The sequence below is a fragment of the Mus caroli genome, unplaced genomic scaffold (assembly GCF_978045245.1).
Source record: "Mus caroli unplaced genomic scaffold, Mus_caroli_1 scaffold_9, whole genome shotgun sequence".
Classification (NCBI taxonomy): domain Eukaryota; kingdom Metazoa; phylum Chordata; class Mammalia; order Rodentia; family Muridae; genus Mus; species Mus caroli.
This window is the reverse complement of record NW_028227264.1, coordinates 59701742-59723032: the sequence shown is the minus strand read 5'-3', so window position 1 is coordinate 59723032 and position 21291 is coordinate 59701742. Positions and strand designations below refer to the sequence as shown.

Here is a 21291-nt window from a genome sequence, read left to right as displayed (position 1 = left end):
GGAAACACACTCCCGACTGAACTGTGGGGACGGCCAGAGCGCCTGTGACTAAAAGAAAGTATTGACTGTTCTGCCACCAGAAAGGCCTCTGTGATGGCTGGTATATGCTTGGCCCAGGGAGTGGCACTATTAGAAGATCTGGTCTTGTTGAAAGAAGTGTGTCCCTGTGGGCGTGGGCGTTAAGACCCTCCTCCTAGCTGCCTGGAAGTGAGTCTTCCACTAGCAGCCTTCTGATGGAGATGTAGAACTCTCAGCTCCTCCTGCACCACGCCTGCCTGGATGCTGCCATGCTCCTGCCTTGATGATAATGGACTGAACCTCTGAACCTGTAAGCCAGCCCTAATTAAATGTAGTCCTTATAAGACTTGCCTTGGTCACGGTGTCTGTTCTCAGCAGTGAAACCCTGACTAAGACAGCCTCATAAAGGTAGTTTTGTTAGTGCTGTTCTCATGTCATATTGCCCAGGAGTGACTCATATGCCCTAGGCAGCAGAGGGTGGCCTTGAACTCTTGATTCTTGAGCCTGTATTTTCCAAGTGTTACCACTACAGGCATACACCACCATGCCAGGTTTAGCGGTGCTGGGGATCAAACCCAGGGCTTTGTGCACACCCACAGGAACATTCTACCAAATGAGCTACATCCCTAGCTAGACCAGCATCCACCGGAGTTAAAGAAATAACTAGAACGTAAAAGGATACATGTATGCTTTTCTAGTGAATGGTGTCAGCCCCACCCTCTTGCTGTATGACCTTGGGCAAATTCCTTGTGCTCTCTGAGAGAAGGGAAGAGTATCAGGAGAGCTAGAAACACGGTGAGGGAAAGAAGAGGAGGCAGAGGCAGAGGGCAGGGAAGAGGTGAGAGGACTATAAAGATTTTAAGCAATTTATACTTGGAAGGGGTTCACAACGATGTCTGCTCTGGGATGCTGTAAATGTCACTAATACTAGATAAATTTCTATTTCATGGGCTAGCAACATCTCAAGAGCTGGCAGAGACAGCTGCTGCTGGGCAGGGAATTAGATTTCGGGGGTGGGGGGGATGAGAGAGACTTATTTCCCCCTATTATTCCTTTTGACTGGACCACTACATTGTATGTCTATTGCCTATTCAAAAATAAACAGGCAGACAGGACCCATTCTTTCAAAGGATGTGGTGGAGCTCTGCAGATGTGGTGGGGCTGGGAGCAACCAAAGGGAAATGGAAAGGGGTGGGGGAGGGCACAGCACTGAGGGGCCTGGAGCACAGCAGCAAAGGAAATCTGTGCAGAGAGCTCAGGGAAAGGGGGGGGGGGATAAATGCAAAGTCCTTTGTCACTCAGGGGTTGGAAAATGTGATCTTGGGAACTGAGCTGGAAGATAGATAATTCAGTCACACTGGCCGTTTTCTGGGTGTGTCCTCCCCCTGTGTTCTGGATGTGTCCCTCCCGCTGTGGGCCACCACACTGTCCCTGTGTTCTGGGTGTGCTACCCCTGTGTGCCAGCACACTGTCTTTGTGTTCTGAGTGTGCCCCTCCCCCTGTGTGCCAGCACACTGTCCCTGTGTTCTGAGTGTGCCCCTCCCCCTGTGTACCAGCACACTGTCCCTGTGTTCTGAGTGTGTCCCTCCCCCTGTGTACCAGCACACTGTCCCTATGTTCTGGGTGTGCCCCTCCCCATGTGTACCAGCACACTGTCCCTGTGTTCTGGGTGTGCCCCCCACCCTTGTGCCAGCACACTGTCCCTGGCTAGAGAGCCAGAGAGCAGGAATGGAGGTGTGTGAGTGGCAGATGGCACAGCTTCCTTGCGAGGGGAACTGATTTCTTTTAGCGCTACAGGCCTTTTTGCCTCTGGTACGCGATCTTTCTGTCTCCCAGCAGTTAGCGCAAACATTTAAACTTGTATTCTGCTGCATTACCCAGGATCAGACACCCGTGAGGACAGAAAGCACGGGCTAAAGCCAGAGACCACCACGCACCTCTGTCACCTCCTCGGGTCCTGGACAGCGATGATGGCTGTCCCATGGAGATGGGTCCTTCTGAGCTCCATGACTCTAATCGGGATCTATGCTGCAGAAGCGGGAAATGTGTGCCCTGACAGTAGCTCTGACTCATCCCCAGAAACAGCTAAGACGTGGGCACCTCACTTCAGTGGTCCTTCTGTGTCTGGCCAGCAGGCCCCGCCCCTTTCTCTATCCTTGCCTCTTTCCTTTGCTAAAGGGCCCGAGCTGAGGAAAAGTTAGCACAAGGGACCATGGAGAGCACGAAGTGATGGCCCAGTGTCCTGCAACTTTGGTCGCACTTGGTCTTGCTCTATGTGAGGATGGCTCAATCCATCCACAGCTCGGGAGATATATCATGCCCCAGAGCACCTCCCCCTCCCCCACCCTCGCCCAGCCTCCTTTTTCTAGTACACCGGGAGGGAAATAAGCCATCCTAGGACACTGTCCACATTGTCCCAGTCACCTCAGACCCCCTAAGCCCCCTGCTCCCAGTGCAGGACAGCACAGTCCTCTCACACGGTGGCTTGCCAGACAGAAAGGATGAAGCTCCCTGTGCTCCTGTCTTCTTGGCTGAGGCAATGAAGTAAATTGTAATTTTCTCTGGCAATAATCAAAGGAGTCACTACCTGGAGGGCCCCTGTGGTGAGAATGATGGCAGCCTGTTAAGCTGAGAAGCCCGGAACAGATAGGCCCTGAGGGGGGCCTGCAAGCCTGAGCTGGAGTACATAGAGCACAGCTTGGAGCTTCACAGGGTGCCAGCTACCTAGATAGAGGTCTTCCTGTCAGCTGGAGGGCTCAGGGAACACACCACTTAGGGAAGGACCCAGAAAGAGTGGTGTCACTCATTACAGCTCGGTGCAGTGGTGCGCACCTGTGAATCAGCACAGAGGAAGAGGACTGGGAGTCAGTGGTCACCCTTGGATACAGAGAGAGTTGGAGGTAAGCCTGGGTTGCGTGAGACCATCTTGGACAAGCAAACAAGTCCATCACCGTGGAAATCGTGAGATATCCCAGCTTCACACTCCAAGGATCAGGTGTCACACTACCCTTCACCCCACTCTCTGACACTTAATCCAGACAGAGCCTTATCCCTGAGCCCAGCTCTCCCAAGCCTGCTTTCCCTACAATAGAGACTTTGGGTTGGCTTAGCCTTTATTGAGACACCCAGGCTGGTTGACCAGATAGCCCAAGCCTACTGGTCCAACTTCATCCATAATAATATACTCCCAGCTGGCCCAAACCTTACTGGCCTTGCCTGAGTGGAGGAGACCCATCTCCTCAGAGGCTCCTTAGGACCTGCCTGTCCTCAATGTCCCTTACTGGGTTTTCTAACCCCAATTCATCCTGCTGGGACCCTTCTGGGAATGTTCCTGCTTAAGCAGCTAGCTCCCTCAGGCCAGTTCCCAGGACATGCTTCCTCCTTCTGCTCTCTGCACAATTTGGTCTTGTAACATTTTTAACAGTCATTTGCCAAACATACCTTTCAGCTACTGAAGGCTGCTACAGAAACTCCAGCTTACTTATCAGGCAGACACCTCCTCATCCATCAATCCCAACTTTAAATTACTTCTCTAGCGCTTCCAGAGATCCCACCCACGCTTCGGAGTCTTTCACCGGCAACCCATCAGCAGGCAAGTTCTTAAGTTTGATGTTGGTGGTTTGTACATCTGCCTCCCCTGTCAAACAGTGAGGACCTCGGGGGCTATGTAGTTCTTAAGTCTTGTCATTCTCAAATGATGCTGGCCTTACAGTGATAACAAATCATGGGCAAAGGTGGGGGAGGGTGAGCTGGAGAGATGGTTCAGAGGTTAAGAGCACTGTCTCCTCTTCCAGGGAATCATCTATTGTCCTTATGGCTGCTCACAACTGTCTGTAACTCTAGTTCCAAAACCCTCTCTTGGCCTCTTTGGGCACCAGGTATACAAGTGCTGCCCAGACATATATGCTGGCTAAACACTCATACACACAAAATAATAAAATGAAATTTAAAAAAGAAAAAGAAGGGGCTGGTGAGATGGCTCAGTGGATAAGAGCACCCGACTGCTCTTCCGAAGGTCCAGAGTTCAAATCCCAGCAACCACATGGTGGCTCACAACCATCCGCAACGAGATCTGGCGCCCTCTTCTGCAGTGTCTGAAGACAGCTACAGTGTACTTACATATAATAAATAAATAAAATCTTTAAAAAAAAAAAGAAAAAGAAGAAGAAATCCATACCCCTGGGTCCAGGAGATTGGAGTGCCCAGTGAATGTGGGTTCCTGTACTCTCTATTATTTGTTTGGACATCCCACAAGGTGATCCAGACAGAGACTTGCGAGCATCCACGGAATTGGGTCAAAGGCAAAGGTGTGAGAGATTGAATTCTGTTTTTTGTTTGTTAAGGTCTCACATAGCCCAGGCTAGCCTCCAGCTTTCTATGCAGTTGAGGATAATCTGGAACTCCTATTTCTCCTGCTTCTATCTCTCAAGGGGGGGGGGGGGGGGTTACAGTTGTTTACTATCTACCGCTCCTGCCTCACAAAAGACTGAATTTACTGACAATAGTGAAAGCCAGCATCAAACAGAATATTGATCCGCAACCTGTAGCACAAGAAGCTGATTTCCTGGACCTACTAGCCCAGGGCACTTGATATGACAGCTAGTCTTATGCCAACTTGACACACAGACTAGAGTTATCTTAAATAAGTGACTGATGAAGGAGGACCCAGCCCGTTGTGGGTGGTGCCACCCCTGGGATGGTGGTCCTGGGTTCTGTAAGAAAGCAGGTTCCTTTCAGTGACAGAATACAATGTGGATGTACGTGTAAGCCCAATAAACTCTTTCCTCCCCAACTTGCTTCTTGGTCATGGTGTTTTGTTGCACCAATAGAAACCCTAGCTGAGACTTGCTCACTTAAGTCAGACATCAGAGGAACATCAGAGGAACCGTTGTCTAGAACAACGGTTCAACAAGCAAAACAATAACCCCTATAACAAGCATTGAAAGGCCAGGACTCAATAGTGCACAGCTTCTGAAATTGGGGGTAGGGGGCAGAGTAAATGAGTTGGCTTTGAACCCCTGGGTTCTTCTGCCTCTGCTGCCCAAGTACTGGGCTTACAGGCTTGAGATATCATACCTGGGTAAACTTCCCTGATTTTTGTCTCTATATCCAACTGGATCATGAGGAGAAAGCTAAACCTAGCTCTGTCTAACTCTAGACTATCACCAAGGATGCCTGCTTTTAGCAAGCCATTAGCAGTTGCCCAAGCAGTCACTCAGACCGAAATCCTTGCTTTTGTTCCCTTGGTCCCCAGCCTGCTCTGCAGCCTCTGCCAAGTGCACCTGATGGACTTGGCAGATTACAAGGACAGGGATCTCCAAGTGTCTCATGGCGGACAGGAGACACACATCCTTTTCTCTTAGGTGTGTCTTAGGGATGTCTCACACTCCTCCTACCTAGCAAGTCCACGATACAACCAATCAAGGGAGTTGTGAGAGCAGAGAGCAAGCGAGTGGACAGGCGCAAAGAAGAGCCACACCCAGTCACTGAGATCCTTTCCCTAGGCCACCTGCCACTCACACTGGCTCTATCTGATTCCTTCCCTTGCTCAGGCCGTGCTGTTTTGTTTCCAAGACATGCTATGATATCTCAGGCTGGCCTCCCACGGGCCAAGTGGCAGAAGGTGATTTTGAACTCCTGATCCTCTTGCCTCTAGCTCTGGAGTTCTGGGATCCCAGGTACACGTCGCCACAACTGGTTTATACACTTCTAGGGACTGAATCTAAGATGTCCTAGATGCTAGACATCCAGCCAACCAGCTGAGCCTTAGGACATTGCAGACAAAGTCCTGCCTTTCCATTTCATACAAAGTGAGGGACATGGAAGTGTAGACTCAAAGATGCCCCGACCCTGGGAAGCCAAGAGCCTCACAGAGAGAGTTCTCCCCCAGGGTACCCTTGGGAGCCTGTGAGGCAGGCAGCGGGCAATTGACATGGAAATTGCTCAGTCAAAAGCCCAGAAGGTGGCACAGGAGTCTTGTCAACAAGACTGCTGCTACCTCCTCCTTCTCCATACTTATAAAGCACAGTATGGGTGTGTGCATGTGCACTGTTGAAAGAGAAGTCACAACAAAGACTTGGGCTCTGAGCTATCTCTAAGAGCCGGATGGGCCTTGGCTCAAACACTCGCTCTCCCCGCAACCCCCAGCTCCTGGCCACTACAGCCTACAATCCACTGTACAAAATCCAATTAGCAGAGCTGCCTTTCCCTTTGAAACACCAAGCTGAGGGATACAGGAGTCAGCAGCTGGTGGGGGCAGAGACAAGAGTTCAAACGGCATTCTTCAACAGGCATTTGGTCTGATCCAATGGTATTGGAGAGAGCTCAGGGGTGCAGGTAGCCCTGGGCAGCACTTCTCCCAAGTTGCTGCTGACAGCTCTCTGAAATCTCTTTCTCCAGCCCCCACTGCTGTCGGGAAGTATCAATTCCTCTGCCCAGCAGTCTACTCTCCCACAGTCTGCCCTAGCCAGCATCTGAGCCCTTGGGGTGTGGGGCAGAGGTATGGATGAGCGCACACCCAGGGCTCCTTCAAGGAGACGCAAGGCTTACTGGCTTCCTGTGTTTTCCCACCTCTAGACCCAGGTCTGGAAGACTGCAGGTGCGAAAGTGTTAGATGAACAATAAGCATACAGGATCTCCCTCTGCCCAGGTGCTCTTCCTGGGACTCTGACATCCCTACCACCTCTCTCTCTAGAGCAAACACCCAGGACTGAGGGTGTGGCTTACCCAATATGATGAAGCCCCCAGCACCACATAGATGGACATATCATCTCAACACTTAGAGGACAGAGGCAGAAGGATTGTAAAGTTAAAAGTCTTCTTCAACCAAACAGAGAGTTAGGTCAGTCTGAGCTACGTGTGACTTTGTTGGGGTGCGGTGGGGGTTAACTGCTGGGTATAACATTACAAGACCTTTGATTTAATACTGTAGGGCGGCCCACTTGGGTCTAAGTCCTGAAGATTCTGCTCTGGGACCTTAGCCAAGTTCTTCTGTGGTGGTTTGAATGCCTGGCCCATGTCAAGGAGGTGTGGCCTTGCTGGAGGAAGTGTGTCACTGCATAGGCGGGCTTGAAGGACTCCCAGTGCTCAAGCTCCACCCAGTGTAGACTAGAGAACCTTCTCCTGGCTGCTGTAGAACTCTAGGACCTTCCAGCACCAGTCTGCTTGGACGCTGCCATGCTTTCCACCAAGATGATAACGGGCTGAACCTCTGAAACTGTAAGCCAGCCCCAGTGAAATGTCGTCCTTTATAAGAGCTGCTTTGGTCATGGAGTCTCTTCAGAGCAATGAAACCGAAACTAAGACACCTTCCCTCCTTGATTCTTCATCCTCTTCCATGAAGTAGGATGCTAAAGGCCATGCCAATATTTGACAAGCTAGATCTACATTGCAAATGTATCCCTTCGGGCTTTCATGCAACTTGACACTAGGGAAAACTCTCGCAAACTGCTTATTTAATAATTGCTTATTGAGTAGTCCTCGGGAGGCAGCCATGGGAGTGTATGGCTATAATCCCAGTGCTTGGAAGGTAGAGAGAGTAAGACCGGGAAGTTTGACATCATCTCTGGCTCCATGGTTAGTTTGACAACAGTTTTGGCTACAAGAGACCCTGTCTCAGGAAAACCAACAGATGGCACCAGCCCATCTTCTCTAGTGGCAACCCAACTGACACACATGGGTAAGTCCCCATTACTCTCTACTGCCACGTGCTCAATACAAGTTACTCCTTACTCTCAGGCTAGTCTCGTAGACATTTGTGCTGATAAGCCTTGAACTATGTGGGTCTCAACTCTAGCTGTCAATGCTTCAGAATGGCCTGCATTAATGCCAAGGCCTAGACTCACACTCAGATGGCCCGACGCATCTAGTCTTGGGGTGATTTTGTGTACAGAGAAGTTCCTAGGATGGTTGTGATTTCAGCTAGAGACATGAGCTAACAGCCCGAGAAGCCTGCTGGCTGTGAGATCCCACCTCACCTGTGGAAAGAAGCAGACACCAGAAAGGACAGAAAAGAGAAACCAGCTAGGTCAGAGTGTACACACACACACACACACACACACTCGCACGCACACTTCTGGGAAACAAGCCCTGCCCCAGGCCCCTCCCACTCCCCAGTCACAAGCACTGGAGCTTTGCAGAAACAGCTCACTGGGCTCTGCAACCTCCACCCAGACTACTCCAGCCTCCTTGCTCATCCGAGTGCACCGAGAAGCTCTTGTCTGCTTCCCCCTGAGCCACCACCCCAGTCCTTCCCGCTTGCTGGACCAAGCTTTGCCCATCCAGATCTGTCTCTGCTTCCTGGTCTCCATCCAGCGCCCAGCCTGCCCTGCCGAGATCAGGGAGGGGTATGAGAATTGCCTGCTCATTCCTCATACGGGAGCAGTGTTTTATGCTTGTTTCTCTAAACGGAATCATGGACTCTTTTCATACCCACACAGACAGAGAGCCCTAGGAGGCAGGACCTGCCTTACTCAGGCATCTTGTGTCTCCTGACCTCTCCTACCCTAGCATCCTACTGTTACACAAGTGTCTTGCTCCATGGACCAGAAGGATGGAGAGAGGGAGTACCACGGCACCAGAGTTTCAGTACATTATGCTCAGCCACCAGAGATACCACTGCAAAAGATCTACAATGCCCACCTGCTGGCCTCCTGCCTAACATCCTCCATGAACCATTTCCACTCGCTCTGTGTGTGCCAGAGAGATAAGCCGACATTGCTGGCACCTGTCACAAACTGCACCAAGAAAGGAATGGTGCAAGCCGTGCTAGGGACTAGAAAGGGATCAGTCATTCATGTCCTTGGACCTGCTGGTCTTGTCAGATCAGAGAGTCAAGCCAAGACTCATCTTCTTGTCTTCAATCAATCTTCCGTTCAGCCAACTGGAAATAGAATTTGACTCAGAGACCTCCAGGCACAGGTCTATCTTCAAAGGCTACTCCTGGGAATGACTGCATAGGTCGGCTTGAACCAAGGCTAGCTCTGGGGACATTCCCTAGATGGGGTGAGACCCTGAAAGTCAAGGTCTGGCTGGTCATCCTCTCCTTGCCCGAGCTAACCCGTAGCCTACCTCGAAGCTGATTGAAGGTGGTCATGAACTTGCTGGTGAGGGACTTGAGTTCATTGTTAGCCAGCGTGATGAGATGGATCTGGTCAGAGACATTCCTCAGGACCTTGTAGATGCAGATGGGGAAAGAAACAAGCTTGCAGTCGGCCAGGTCTGCAGCAAAAAGGACAAAGAGCCATGAGACACAGCTGCCCAAGGTCCTGCCCCAGACCCATGTGGCTCCAACCCATCCCTCTCTCTGTGCTTCCCTGCCTGGGTCATACCCCTATCAGCATTATGGCTCTTTTGTCCCTTTTTCATACTCTGAACCTTGGGTTTGTCAACCTTGGGTTTGTCTCTGTCTCTATTACCACAGCCTCCTAAGCTGGACTCCAAGAGGCAAAAGGACCTTCGAGTCACAATAATGATGTCCTTCAGGGCGGCACTGTTCTGAACTTTCCCTTAGAGAACCGATTCCTTTGGAATCAAACACTTGACACTGAGGCAGCCTCTTAACAGTTCTTGATGATTGCTTGTGTTGGATGCACACGATGCTCAGACTCTGTGGTTTGGATCATCTTCCTAGGCCTGGATCAAACAAGCAGCCACAGAGAACCCGCTGAGCAGAACTGGCTAGTACCCGACTAATGGCTAACCAGTCACGATATGACCAAGGAATGCCACCTGTCCTAGATAGGGTTTCTATTGCTGTGATGAGACAGTATGACCAAACAATGATGGTGGGGGAAGGTTTATTCGGCTCACACTTCCACATCACCAAAGGAAGTCAGGACAGGAACTCACACAGCAGGAACCTGGAAGCAGGAACTGATACAGAGACCATGGAGGGGTGCTGCTGACTGACTTCTTATTCCCCATGGCTTGCTCAGCCTGCTTTCTTATAGAACCCAGGACCACCAGCCCAAGGATGGCTCCACCCACAATGGGCTGGGCCCTCCCCCATTGATCACTAACTGAGAAAATATCTTACTACTGGATCTCATGGAGGCACTTCCTCAACTGAGGCTCCTTCCCTCTCTGATGACTCTAGCTTGCATCAAGTCCACACAAAGCCAGTCAGTACACACCCTTCCTACATACACCCAGGGGCCACAGAGACAAGTATCTCCATGCAAAAACAAACAAAAAAAACCAAAAGACAAAGAAGGAAGGAAAGAAGGAACAAAAGGAAGGAAGGAAGGAAGGAAGGAAGGAAGGAAGGAAGGAAGGAAGGAAGGAAGGAAGAGGGAGGGAGGGAGGGAAGGAGAGAGGGAGGGAGGAAGAGGGCTGGCAAGATGGCTCAGCGGGTAAGAGCACTGACTGCTCTTCTGAAGGTCCTGAGTTCAAATCCCAGCAACCACACGGTGTCTCACAACCATCTGTAATGGGATCCGATGCCCTCTTCTGATGTGTCTGAAGTCAGCAACAGTGTACTTATGTATAATAATAAATAAATCTTTGGGCCGGAGCAAGCAGAGATTGAACGAATGGAGTTGACCAGAGCTAGTGGGGCTGACTGGAGGGAGCAGAGGTCCTAAAAATTCAATTCCCAACAACCACATGAAGTCTCACAACCATATGTACAGCTACAGTGTACTCACATACATAAAATAAATAAATCTTTAAAAAAGGGAGGGAGGGAGGGAGGGAGGGAGGGAGGGAGGGAGGGAGGGAGGAAGAGGGAGGGAGGAAGAGGGAGGGAGGGAGGGAGGGAGGGAGGGAGGAAGGAAGGAAGGAAGGAAGGAAGGAAGGAAGGAAGGAAGGAAGGAAGGAAGGAAGGAAGGAAGGAAACAAATGCCGGGCGGTGGCGGTGCACGCTTTTAATCCCAGCACTTGGGAGGCAGAGGCAGGCGGATTTCTGAGTTCGAGGCCAGCCTGGTCTACAAAGTGAGTTCCAGGACAGCCAGGGCTATACAGAGAAACCCTGTCTTGAAAAACCAAAAGAGAGAGAGAGAGAGAGAGAGAGAGAGAGAGAGAGAGAGAGAGAGAGAGAGAGAGAGAGGAAGGAAGAAAGGAAGAAAGGAAGAAAGGAAGGAAGGTAGATGCTATAGGGGCTGGGGAGGTGGTGTGGTTGGAAAAGTGTTTACCTTGCAACCACAGGGCCTGTGTATAATCCCCCAAAGCCCATGGGATGCGGGGAAGGCAGTTATGGTGCTGTGTGTGTATAATCCCTGTACTAGGAAGGCTTAGCTCTGGGGGGTCACAGGCCAGCCTAACCAAAGAAATCAGCCATAAACACCACACATACTTGACTCCACATACAAGAACCATTCAGAAGAGCCAAATCCACTCAGACAGCAAGTAGACTGAAGAGAGTGTCCACAACAAGAGCTGCCAGAGGCTGTGAGTGGTGGGGGAGGGGTGTGGGGGAGGGGTCTGCGCAATGCTATAAAATTGAATTGCAGCAGCAACGTCACACCACGGAAAGGATTTCTTTCTTTTCCTCTCCTTCCTTCCTTCCTTCCTTCCTTCCTTCCTTCCTTCCTTCCTTCCTCCATTTTCTTCACTGTCTCATGTAACACATGCAGCCTAGCTTCAAACTCTCTCTGTGGTCAAGGGTGACTTTCAACTTCTGATCCTCCTGTGTCCGTGTACTAAGGGCTGGGGACACAGGTCACAGGCAGAGCCTCGCCACGCCCAGTCTCACAGAATATCGGGGATCGAACCCAGAGCTTTGTGTAGGCTGGGGAAGTACCCCACACACTTAGCCAGTGGCCAGGCTCGGGTGGTTCAAATGTCCCATGGATGAACTATAAGGCACGTGGATTACAGCACATGCCATCAAGCTGTGTGCTCACACTGAGAAACACGTGACGCGCAGAGGCTATGCTATTAGGCCATCCAGCTCTCCCAAGCCATTTAAGCTCCCTGTGCCTCAGTTTCCACATCTGTATAAAACGATGGCAGTGGTGTTTGACTGGCAGCTGCCATGAAGACAGACTGTGATAAAATCCTAACTCACAAAGACAGACAGACAGCGTGTTACGGTGACATCCCTGCCCCCTTCTACCCTCCCCTCTACACTCTGTTCAAACTCTTGACTTGCTTCAAGCCTGGCTCACCAGGACTGTGGCAGCGACATCCCATTTCTTCTCTGCAGAAGAGATAGCTCTCTTGGGTTGCTGGGCATTTGCAGGCGGTCCCAGAATAAATATGCAAAGGGCAACAATAATCCCAAGTGCCAGCGGTAAAGTAAGAGTTCTCATACACTGTCGTTTGTCTGCTGCGCAGCCCCGGGAGCCGACCCTTGCAGCCTTGGGCTTGCTAGGCAAACCCTCTACCGTTGTGCTGTATACTAGTAGGAAAATGTGGCTTTTGAAGCTCCTATTCCTAAGAGCAACAATAATATAATATACACCGCATGGAAATCATCATATAATAGCCATGATTACTTATCAGATAACTAAAGCCCTTTTCAAGCAACTGCCTGCGGGATCGATACTCTTGTTCCAACGCTAAGTCCAATGGCACCTGTTCCACGAAGCCTTCTTTCTCGCTGCCCTGAGCAGATGCTTGAACAGCTGGAGTCTCAGGCAGTGTCACTGAGACCACTTAATTCTAGGGTTTGTTAGCACCTTTCTGTGTCTGCGCTCAGATATATTTAGAATAGGTTTCTATGTGAAGATGGACAATATGTTCACTGATGACAAGATAAAACACTTAAGTGGTGCTGCTTTTTAAAAAGGAATTTTACTTCACTTCTAAGTTGTGCATATGTATGTGTCTTTGGTATATACATGCATAGATGTACAGGCACTGGAGAAGATCAGAAGAGGGGGTCAGATCCCCAGAAGTTGGAGTTTCAGGTGGATGTGACCCACCCAACCTGGCTGTTGGTAACTGAACTTTGGTCCTCTGCAAGAGCAGCGAGGGTGCTTGTGATGGTTTGTATATCCTTGGACCAGGGAGTGGCACCATCTGAAGGTGTGGCCTTGTTGGAATAGGTGTGACCTGGTTGGAATGGGTGTGTCACTGTGGGTGTGGGTATAAGATCCTCACCCTAGTTGCCTGGAAGTCAGTCTTCCACTAGCAGCCTTTGGATGAAGACATAGAACTCTCAGCTCCTCCTGCACCATGCCTGCCTGGATACTGCCATGCTCCCACCTTGATGATAATGGACTGAACCTCTGAACCTGTAAGCCAGCCCCAATTAAATGTTGTTTTTTTTTTTTATAAGACTTGCCTTGGTCATGGTGTCTGTTCACAGCAGTAAAACCCAAACTAAGACAGAAGTTGGTACCAGGAGTGGGGTATTGCTGTGATAGGCCTGACCATGCTTTTATTTGAAAGAATGTGGATTTTGGGACTTTGGATTTGGAAAGCAGTGGAATGCTTTAAATGGGGCTTAATGGGTCATCCTAGTAGGAATATGGAAGACTTTGTTGCTGGGAGTAATTTGAACTGTGTTGACCTGGTCCAAGAGATTTCAAAGGAGAAGAATTTCAGAATGTGGCATAAAGACTGGTTTTGTGGTATTTTGGTGAAGAATGTGGCTACTTTTTGCCCTTGTCTGAAAAGTTTGCCTGAGGCTAAGGTGAAGAGACTTGGATTAATTGCATTGACAAAAGAAGTTTCAAAAAAGCCCAGCAGAGACTTTGTTCTCTGGTTAAGTCTTATGAGGAAAAGTTTGAACAAGCATAGCAAGCTTAGAAAGGAAAAATATAAAATATATGGTTTGAGTATTAAAGGAGTACCAGGAAATGAAATGGAGCAAAATCTTGTGTTCTAGGAGATAAAGATTAAGGGAGTGGGACCTTGGGGCAAGATCCTACCCAGCTAAATTAGATCCAGGCATGGTGGTACACACCTTTAATCCCATGAGACAAGCATGCTGATCTCTACATTCAAGGTCAATCTACAGAGCAAGAACCAGGATAGCCAAGCTTAGGCAGTGAAGGATTTAGAAAACATAAAGCTAGTGATAATGTAATAATACAAGGGGATCATGTTCTAATTCCTGTAAGCAGCAGAACTCGGCAGCTTCCGCCATTGTGCCTCTGGCTCTAGAGTTAAGAATGGAAGGAACTACTGGGAAAATTGATGCTGGTTAGCTGGAGCTAAGGAATTAGCGGTGATTAAGAAGAGACCAGCATCGTTGAGGTGAAATCTTCTGGAAATTGTTTTCTGGGAGCACAAAGAAGCTGTGTTCCAGAGATACCCAAGGTTGTACCTCATGCTGCGGCTGGACTTGGTAATGAGTAAGAGTCACTCAGGTGGTACTGCTTGTGAAGGAATGAAGGGATCATGGAGAGAAGCTGAGGCTTAGCACTGTGAGAGGCCAGGGAAGCCCATTGGAGAAGGTGAAGCCTCAGCTGTAGTTGATGGCCCAGGATTGAAGGGGTCATGCAAAGGATTTGAGGCTTGGCACCCTGAAGAGAGCCTATGAGAGGCTATTGGTGAAGCCTAGTTGGAGTGGAACACCCCAGTGTATTGGAGATGTCAGTACCATGGGATGATCACCAAGAACAGAGGCCGTAATGGAGTGGATCAACCTGAGCATAGAGTGCTACAGAGGACAGAGATGGAGAAGTGATGCCAGTCCTTAGGAGGAGTCCAAAGATCAAGTGGAATCCCAGACACTGAAAGAAGAAGCTGTAACATTGAAATTGCCTTGGAGACTCAAAGATGTTAAAGATGCCAGAGCCATGGGATACATGCTGAGGAAAGCTGCTAACAGGGAGTGGAACCAGCCCAGGAGGAAGCAGTTTGTTGCAGTCAAAAAAGATGAAAAAGGAGTGGAGATCTGAAGACCACTTTGACATCAGCCATGGAGATGCAGAGTTTGGAGTTTGCCCAGCTGGTTTCCTGCCTTGCTTTGGGGATTACAGTTAATTAAGTTGAATGAATCTCAGAAGAGACCTTGAACTTTGGACTTTTAACATTGTTGCAACTGCTATAGACTATGAGGACTTTGAAAGTTGGACTAAATGCATTCTGCATTATGCTATGTTTAAGTATGGCCCCCATAGACTCATGTTTTTGAACAAGTCTATGGGGACCAGGGAGTGGAATGTGATGGTTTGTATATCCTTGGACCAGGGAGTGGCACCATCTGAAGGTGTGGCCTTGTTGGAATAGGTGTGACCTGGTTGGAATGGGTGTGTCACTGTGGGTGTGGGTATAAGATCCTCACCCTAGTTGCCTGGAAGTCAGTCTTCCACTAGCAGCCTTTGGATGAAGACATAGAACTCTCAGCTCCTCCTGCACCATGCCTGCCTGGATACTGCCATGCTCCCACCTTGATGATAATGGACTGAACCTCTGAACCTGTAAGCCAGCCCCAATTAAATGTTGGTTTTTTTTTATAAGACTTGCCTTGGTCATGGTGTCTGTTCACAGCAGTAAAACCCAAACTAAGACAGTGCTTAACAATTCACCGAGGGGCTGGTGAGATGGCTCAGTGGGTAAGAGCACCCGACTGCTCTTCCGAAGGTCCAGAGTTCAAATCCCAGCAACCACATGGTGGCTCACAACCATCCGTAACGAGATCTGGCGCCCTCTTCTGGAGTGTCTGAAGACAGCTACAGTGTACTTACATATAATAAATAAATAAATCTTAAAAAAAAAAAAAAAAAAAAAAAACAATTCACCGAGGCATCTTTCCAGCCCATGCTGCCTTTTTTTGTTTGTTTGGTTTGGGGACAGGGTCTCTCTCTGGAGGCCAGGCTGGCCTTGAACTCAGAGAGATCTGCCTGCCTCTGCCTCCCAAAGTGCTGGGATTAAAAGTGTCCACCACCACGGCTCAGAACCATGTTGCTATTTTTAAAAGAAGGTCTGCCGTGCTTTCTACACAAATCCCACTTCTCAGTGAATAAACAGAATGATCTGAGAAACGAAGCTGGGTTACAGTCGCTCTCTAAGTCACACTAATTAAGAGAGGGCAAAAGGACAAGTATCATACAAAGAAAACATTGAGCCCGGACGTTTAACCCAGAAGAAAACATGTCATAATTTAATAATACCAATGGGAGCCTCACAAATGAATCTGGGGAAAAAGCGTTCATCAGCTTGCTCACTTAATAGCTTGAGGGGGAAACAAGAGACTCACCTAAAATTCAAAATCTTTTATCTCCAACAGAAAATCAGTAGAGTTAGTATCTATGTAAGCTCTTAGGCGAAGGTATCTTTCCAAACCCAGAGAGTCTATAAGGCAGGAATGTTGTAAAAGATAGACAAGGGGCTGGGAAGCGGCAAAGCAGCTAATGGAGCCTGCTGCTCTTCCAGAGGCCTCACGGTTAACTCCCTGCACCGCCATGGCAGCTCCCATCCACCTGGAACTCCAACTCCAAGAGATCCAATACCCTTGGGGGCCTCCAAGAACACTACACACACATAGCACATGCAAAGACACACACACACACACACACACACACACTTGGATTTTTTTAAGAAAAATAAGGCAGGGGCTGGAGAGATGGCTCAGCGGTTAAGAGCACTGACTGCTCTTCCAGAGGTCCTGAGTTCAATTCCCAGCAACCACATGGTGACTCACAACCATCCTTAATGAGATCTGAAGACATGAAGACAGCTACAGTGTACTTACATATAATAAATAAATAAAATCTTAAAATAAAAAAAGTAAGAAAAATAAGGCAAACAATGGATTATGCAAAAAAGTCTGTAAGATAAATAATATAAAAATGCTTAGATAATAGTATAAAGAAACATTAAGACTAATCTATAAATAGAATATAAGATAGTTTTCACAAAGAAAATATAGGCCAGAAACAAATACACAGCCCTCACGTGGATTGCAAGCTGCTCTCTAGAACTTTATGTTAGTTTTTTTTTTTTTTTGGTTTTTTTTTTTTTTTTTCAAGACAGGGTTTCTCTGTGTAGCCCTGGCTGTCCTGGCACTCACTCTGTAGACCAGGCTGGCCTCGAACTCAGAAATCCGCCTGCCTCTGCCTCCCGAGTGCTGGGATTAAAGGCGTGCGCCACCATGCCCGGCTAGTTTTTTTTTTTAAGACTTATCTATTATTATATCTTAGTACACTGTAGCTGTCTTCAGACACCCCAGAAGAGGGCATCAGATCTCATTACAGATGGTTGTGAGCTACCATATGGTTGCTGGGATTTGAACTCAGACCTTCAGAAGAGCAGTCAGTGCTCTTAACCACTGAGCCATCTCACCAGCCCCTTATGTTAGTTTATAAATCTACTCAACCATAGGCCTGTGCTTTAAAAACATACCTTGGTAATATGACCAGGGGAAGTGGCATCCCTTGGTCTAATCTGCAATGCCTTGAGTAATAAGACTAATTATATTTCATGGTCAATTAACTGTCTTGATTTGCCCCATGGGACATTCTGCTCACTTCTTACATTACTTTGTATGCAATTCTTGAGGTCTTTCTCTGAAAGCCGAGGAAAGCCCCTTCACCAGTGACTCTCAGCCCTCTGCTGTCGGTCACTTTCAGTTAACAGTCCACGCTATCTCAACTTCAGATTCCACACCACACTTTCCAAATTTCATCGTTTACATTAGAGAGGTGATATATTTGTTATTGTTCTTTCATTTTCTTTTTCTGCACAGGGCTGGGCCTCTACCACACTGTATAGCAGCTGAATGCATCCTTGAATTTTCTGTCCTCCTCCTATGTACCAACTGCTGGGACAGGTGGATGCCACTATGCTATGCTAGGGATGGAATCCAGGGTTTCATACCTGCTGGATAGGATTCACCATCTCTAGCCCCAGGGTCAGCAATTTTCTTGAAACAAAACATTAATATTAAGCTGGGCATGAAGGTGTGTGCCTGAAGTCTCAGCTACTTGAGAGACAGATGCAGGAAGACTGTTTAAGCCCAAGAGTTCAAGGCCAGCAGGATAACACAGCCAGATAGTGTCTCAAAAAAACAAAAAATTCTATATACACAGTAGTTGCAACTAGATAAAAAGTATATAGGCTTTGGAAAGACAATGAGAAGAAAAATAACCAGAATGCTACCAGCAATTATTTGAGAGGATTTAATTGTTTGTTACCATAAACAGTCACAATGTTTGGTTGGTTGGTTGGGTTTTTGTTTGTTTATTTGTTTGTTTGTTTCTTCGAAACAGGGTTTCTCTGTGTAGCCCTGGCTGTCCTGGAACTCACTCTGTAGACCAGGCTGGCCTCAAACTCAGAAATCCACCTGCCTCTGTCTCCCAAGTGCTGGGATTAAAGGCGTGCACCACCACTACCGGACCACAATGTTTGTTTTACAGAAGTAAAATGTTACTATATATTTACAATAAGACAATTTGTCAAATACAGGTGTATATGGGGATACTTTCACGACAGAAAAAAAAAATTCATGTAAGTGATACTTTCATGACAGAAAAATACATGTATCACAAAATGAACTGTCACAGGGGAAAAAGCCTGGCAAATCTGAAGATAAACTAGGCAGTCACTTTCTTCTCAGTAAAATTAAGCTAAGTGGAGAGCCAGGCAGGCACAGCAGGAGATGGGAGTGTGCCGCTGATAGGCCAGAACAACCAGTCCAGTCTCCAAATCACCCCGGTAATCACTCCTCCCTCATCTGTAACTGCTGCCGGGTTTAGCCTCTTTCCTGCCCTTCAGGTGGCTTCCTCAACAGGCACAGACTTAAAATCCTATTTTAAAAAACTTGAGTGATTTGAAGAAATCCATCTAGGGAGGTGTCAATGCTAAGGCAGACAGAATGGCATATAATGAGGCACTTTCCAGATACAATGTCACCGAGGAGTTACAGGGACGGCCCATTACTGTATCTAAAACTACACACTAGTATGTGCCACCAGAAAGCACACAGCCATTTGATATGATTACACCACTCAGAGAGGAAGTTTGTTGATGGTGGGAACCATGAGTGGAATTGATCAACTTTGGATCTATAGCGCAGGAACCCGGGCTTGGGAACTGGGTGCTAGCGACAAGCAGAGCTGTTGGGTATCAGAAACAGGACACTGAGGCCAGCAAGATGGCTCAATGGGTAAAGGTGATTGCTATACAAGTCTGCCTGTCTAAATTTGAACCTGGAACCTAGGCAAAAGTGGGAAGAACTGACTCTTACCAAGTTGTCCTCAGATTTCCACCTGTGCTCCAGGGCATAGTCTTTTATTTAAGGTATATTTTCATTAATATGTCTATGATGGTGGTTTGAAAGAAAAAACAGCACCTGTGGTGGTTTGAATAAGGATGGCCACCATCCAGTCATGTGTTTGAATGTTTGGTCCATAGGGAGTGGTACTACCAGGAGGTATGGCCTTGTTGGAGGGGAAGTATGTCACTGTGGGGGCGGGCTCTGAGGTCTCCTATGCTCTAGCTAAGCCCAGTGTGGCACACAGTCTCCTTTCGCTACCCAAGGATCAAGATACAAACCTCTCAGCTTCTTCTCCGGAGCCATGTCTGCCTGCATGATGCCATATCCTGCCATAATGGTAACATGCTAAACCTCTGAACCTGTAAACTGGCCCCAATCCAATGCTTTCCTTTATTAAGAGTTGTTGTGGTCACAGTGTCTTTTCATGGCCACAGAAACCCGAATTAAGACATCTATAAGCCCTAACCCCATGCTCCACCACTGTTTCGGTCCATCTTGACTGACAGCTTGATTAGCTTGCTAAGTGCCTAGGATTAGTACAGCACATCTGAGCATGTGGGTGGCAACTCCAGAGAGGCTCTACTAGGGAAAGACATGCTCTGCTGAGGACGGCTCTAGTCCATGCTGGACGCCTGAACAAGAATAAAAGCAAGGAAAGGAGCAAGCCTCCTAGCACCGCTTGCACTCCCTGCTCCCCCTTCCCAGAATCAGCTGCTCTGCCATGCTCTCCCACCAGGATGGTCAGAAACAATAAGTCCTTCCTCCGAGTATTTATGGATGCTGGGTAATTTTCTCACTAAAAGCAGTAGGAGGGCCCCAGTTGTGATCAGAGCTGGCAGTCAGGCACAAAACTGGAAAGGGGTAGGGTTTTGCACCTGTGTGCTGGGGCAGAATTGGGGTGGGGGGAGCTAGCCCACTTTCCTCTATTCATTTTTTTCTCCACTTGTGCTACCACAGCCAGAGCCCTAAGGAGGCTGAGTGGCAGCTGTAATTGAGAATTTCCCCGCGGGTTGGGACAGCTTCCCACTGACCCAATGATTGCTCCTTATTTTTTTCCCCCTAATTTTAAGACACTCAGCCAGTCAGAACCCACCTGAGCCTATCTAAATGCCTGGGTCGGGCTTGTAGGGGGAGATGATTCTGTTTTCAAACAACTGGCTCACCCTGGCGTTGGGACAGGATGCTCACTCCAGCTCCCTGATGGCGACCTGTTGGTGAGGCACTCCCAGCTGGCAGCCCAAGGTCCTTGGCTGTCTCTTTTCACTTTTCTTCCCCTGTCAGTCAGCCTGTGAGTCAAAGCTGTCACCGGTTCACTGGCAATACAGCTTTCTGCCAGCTGCCACGGTGGCGGGCGCCCCACCCCCCACCAAGAGCTACCACTTCACCTTCAAGCTGTCACTCCCACACAAATGAAACTTCTTTTTATTTCATTCACCCTTTGTGGAAGGTTCATTCATTCTCCACGGTGAGACAATTAGCAGATAAGAAGAGGGTGGAAGGAATTCTCTCTCCTCTCCTCTTCCAGACTGGTGTGAGTAACACACTGTCTCTGAAGCTTCCTGTGGCTAAATGGTGGAAGTCACTAGAGCACCCCTGCAAGAATGATAAGAACTAGGAATGTCACCCCAACACCTGCCTCCCTTATCTTCCCACTGTTAGCTCCTGAGGCTCCTCTAAGTGCTGGCCCTTCACCTAGTGGCTCCGTAGCTTGTCTCTTTCCTGCGATTTTGTCACATCTGTTCCCAGCATCCTGTAACCCCAAACTGCCTACCAAAGGCACAGGTACTCTGGCTGCTCCTGAAAGCAGAGGTCACAAAGGATTCCCTCAACAGGTCCACCAGACCTGATGCAAACATGTGTCATTCCGGCTGTGTCACCAGCCACTCAGCAGAGAGCATCATCTCCCGAGGGAAGAAGTCATGTTCTCAGGACAAGAACATGAACATCCTGATACCCGGCCATCCTGGAACAAACCTCTACCTTGTCCAGTCATCTTCCTGTCAGTACACGGGAAGCAATAGTCTTTGAGTTTATGCACTTAGGGATAGTGGCCGTATGGTCATCTATCATTTATTACTTCACATACACCAAAACCCCATATACACCCACACCCATACACACAAGGAAACTACTATCAAGGGACTTTAAAGGGCTGGAAAACA

General features: G+C 48.4%; 1 protein-coding gene across 2 annotated transcripts in view; it reads right to left on the bottom strand.

Moving 5' to 3' along the window:
* The window catches only part of Lrrc20 (leucine rich repeat containing 20), a 105143-nt gene that overhangs the window by 45558 nt on the left and 38294 nt on the right, over window positions 1–21291 (bottom strand). For both annotated transcript variants that reach the window (XM_021174315.3, XM_021174314.3), the window contains one exon: window positions 9088–9237. In XM_021174315.3, coding sequence (XP_021029974.1) covers window positions 9088–9112 — 25 coding nt within the window. In that variant the 5' untranslated portion in view covers window positions 9113–9237. The remainder of the gene's footprint in view (window positions 1–9087; window positions 9238–21291) is intronic.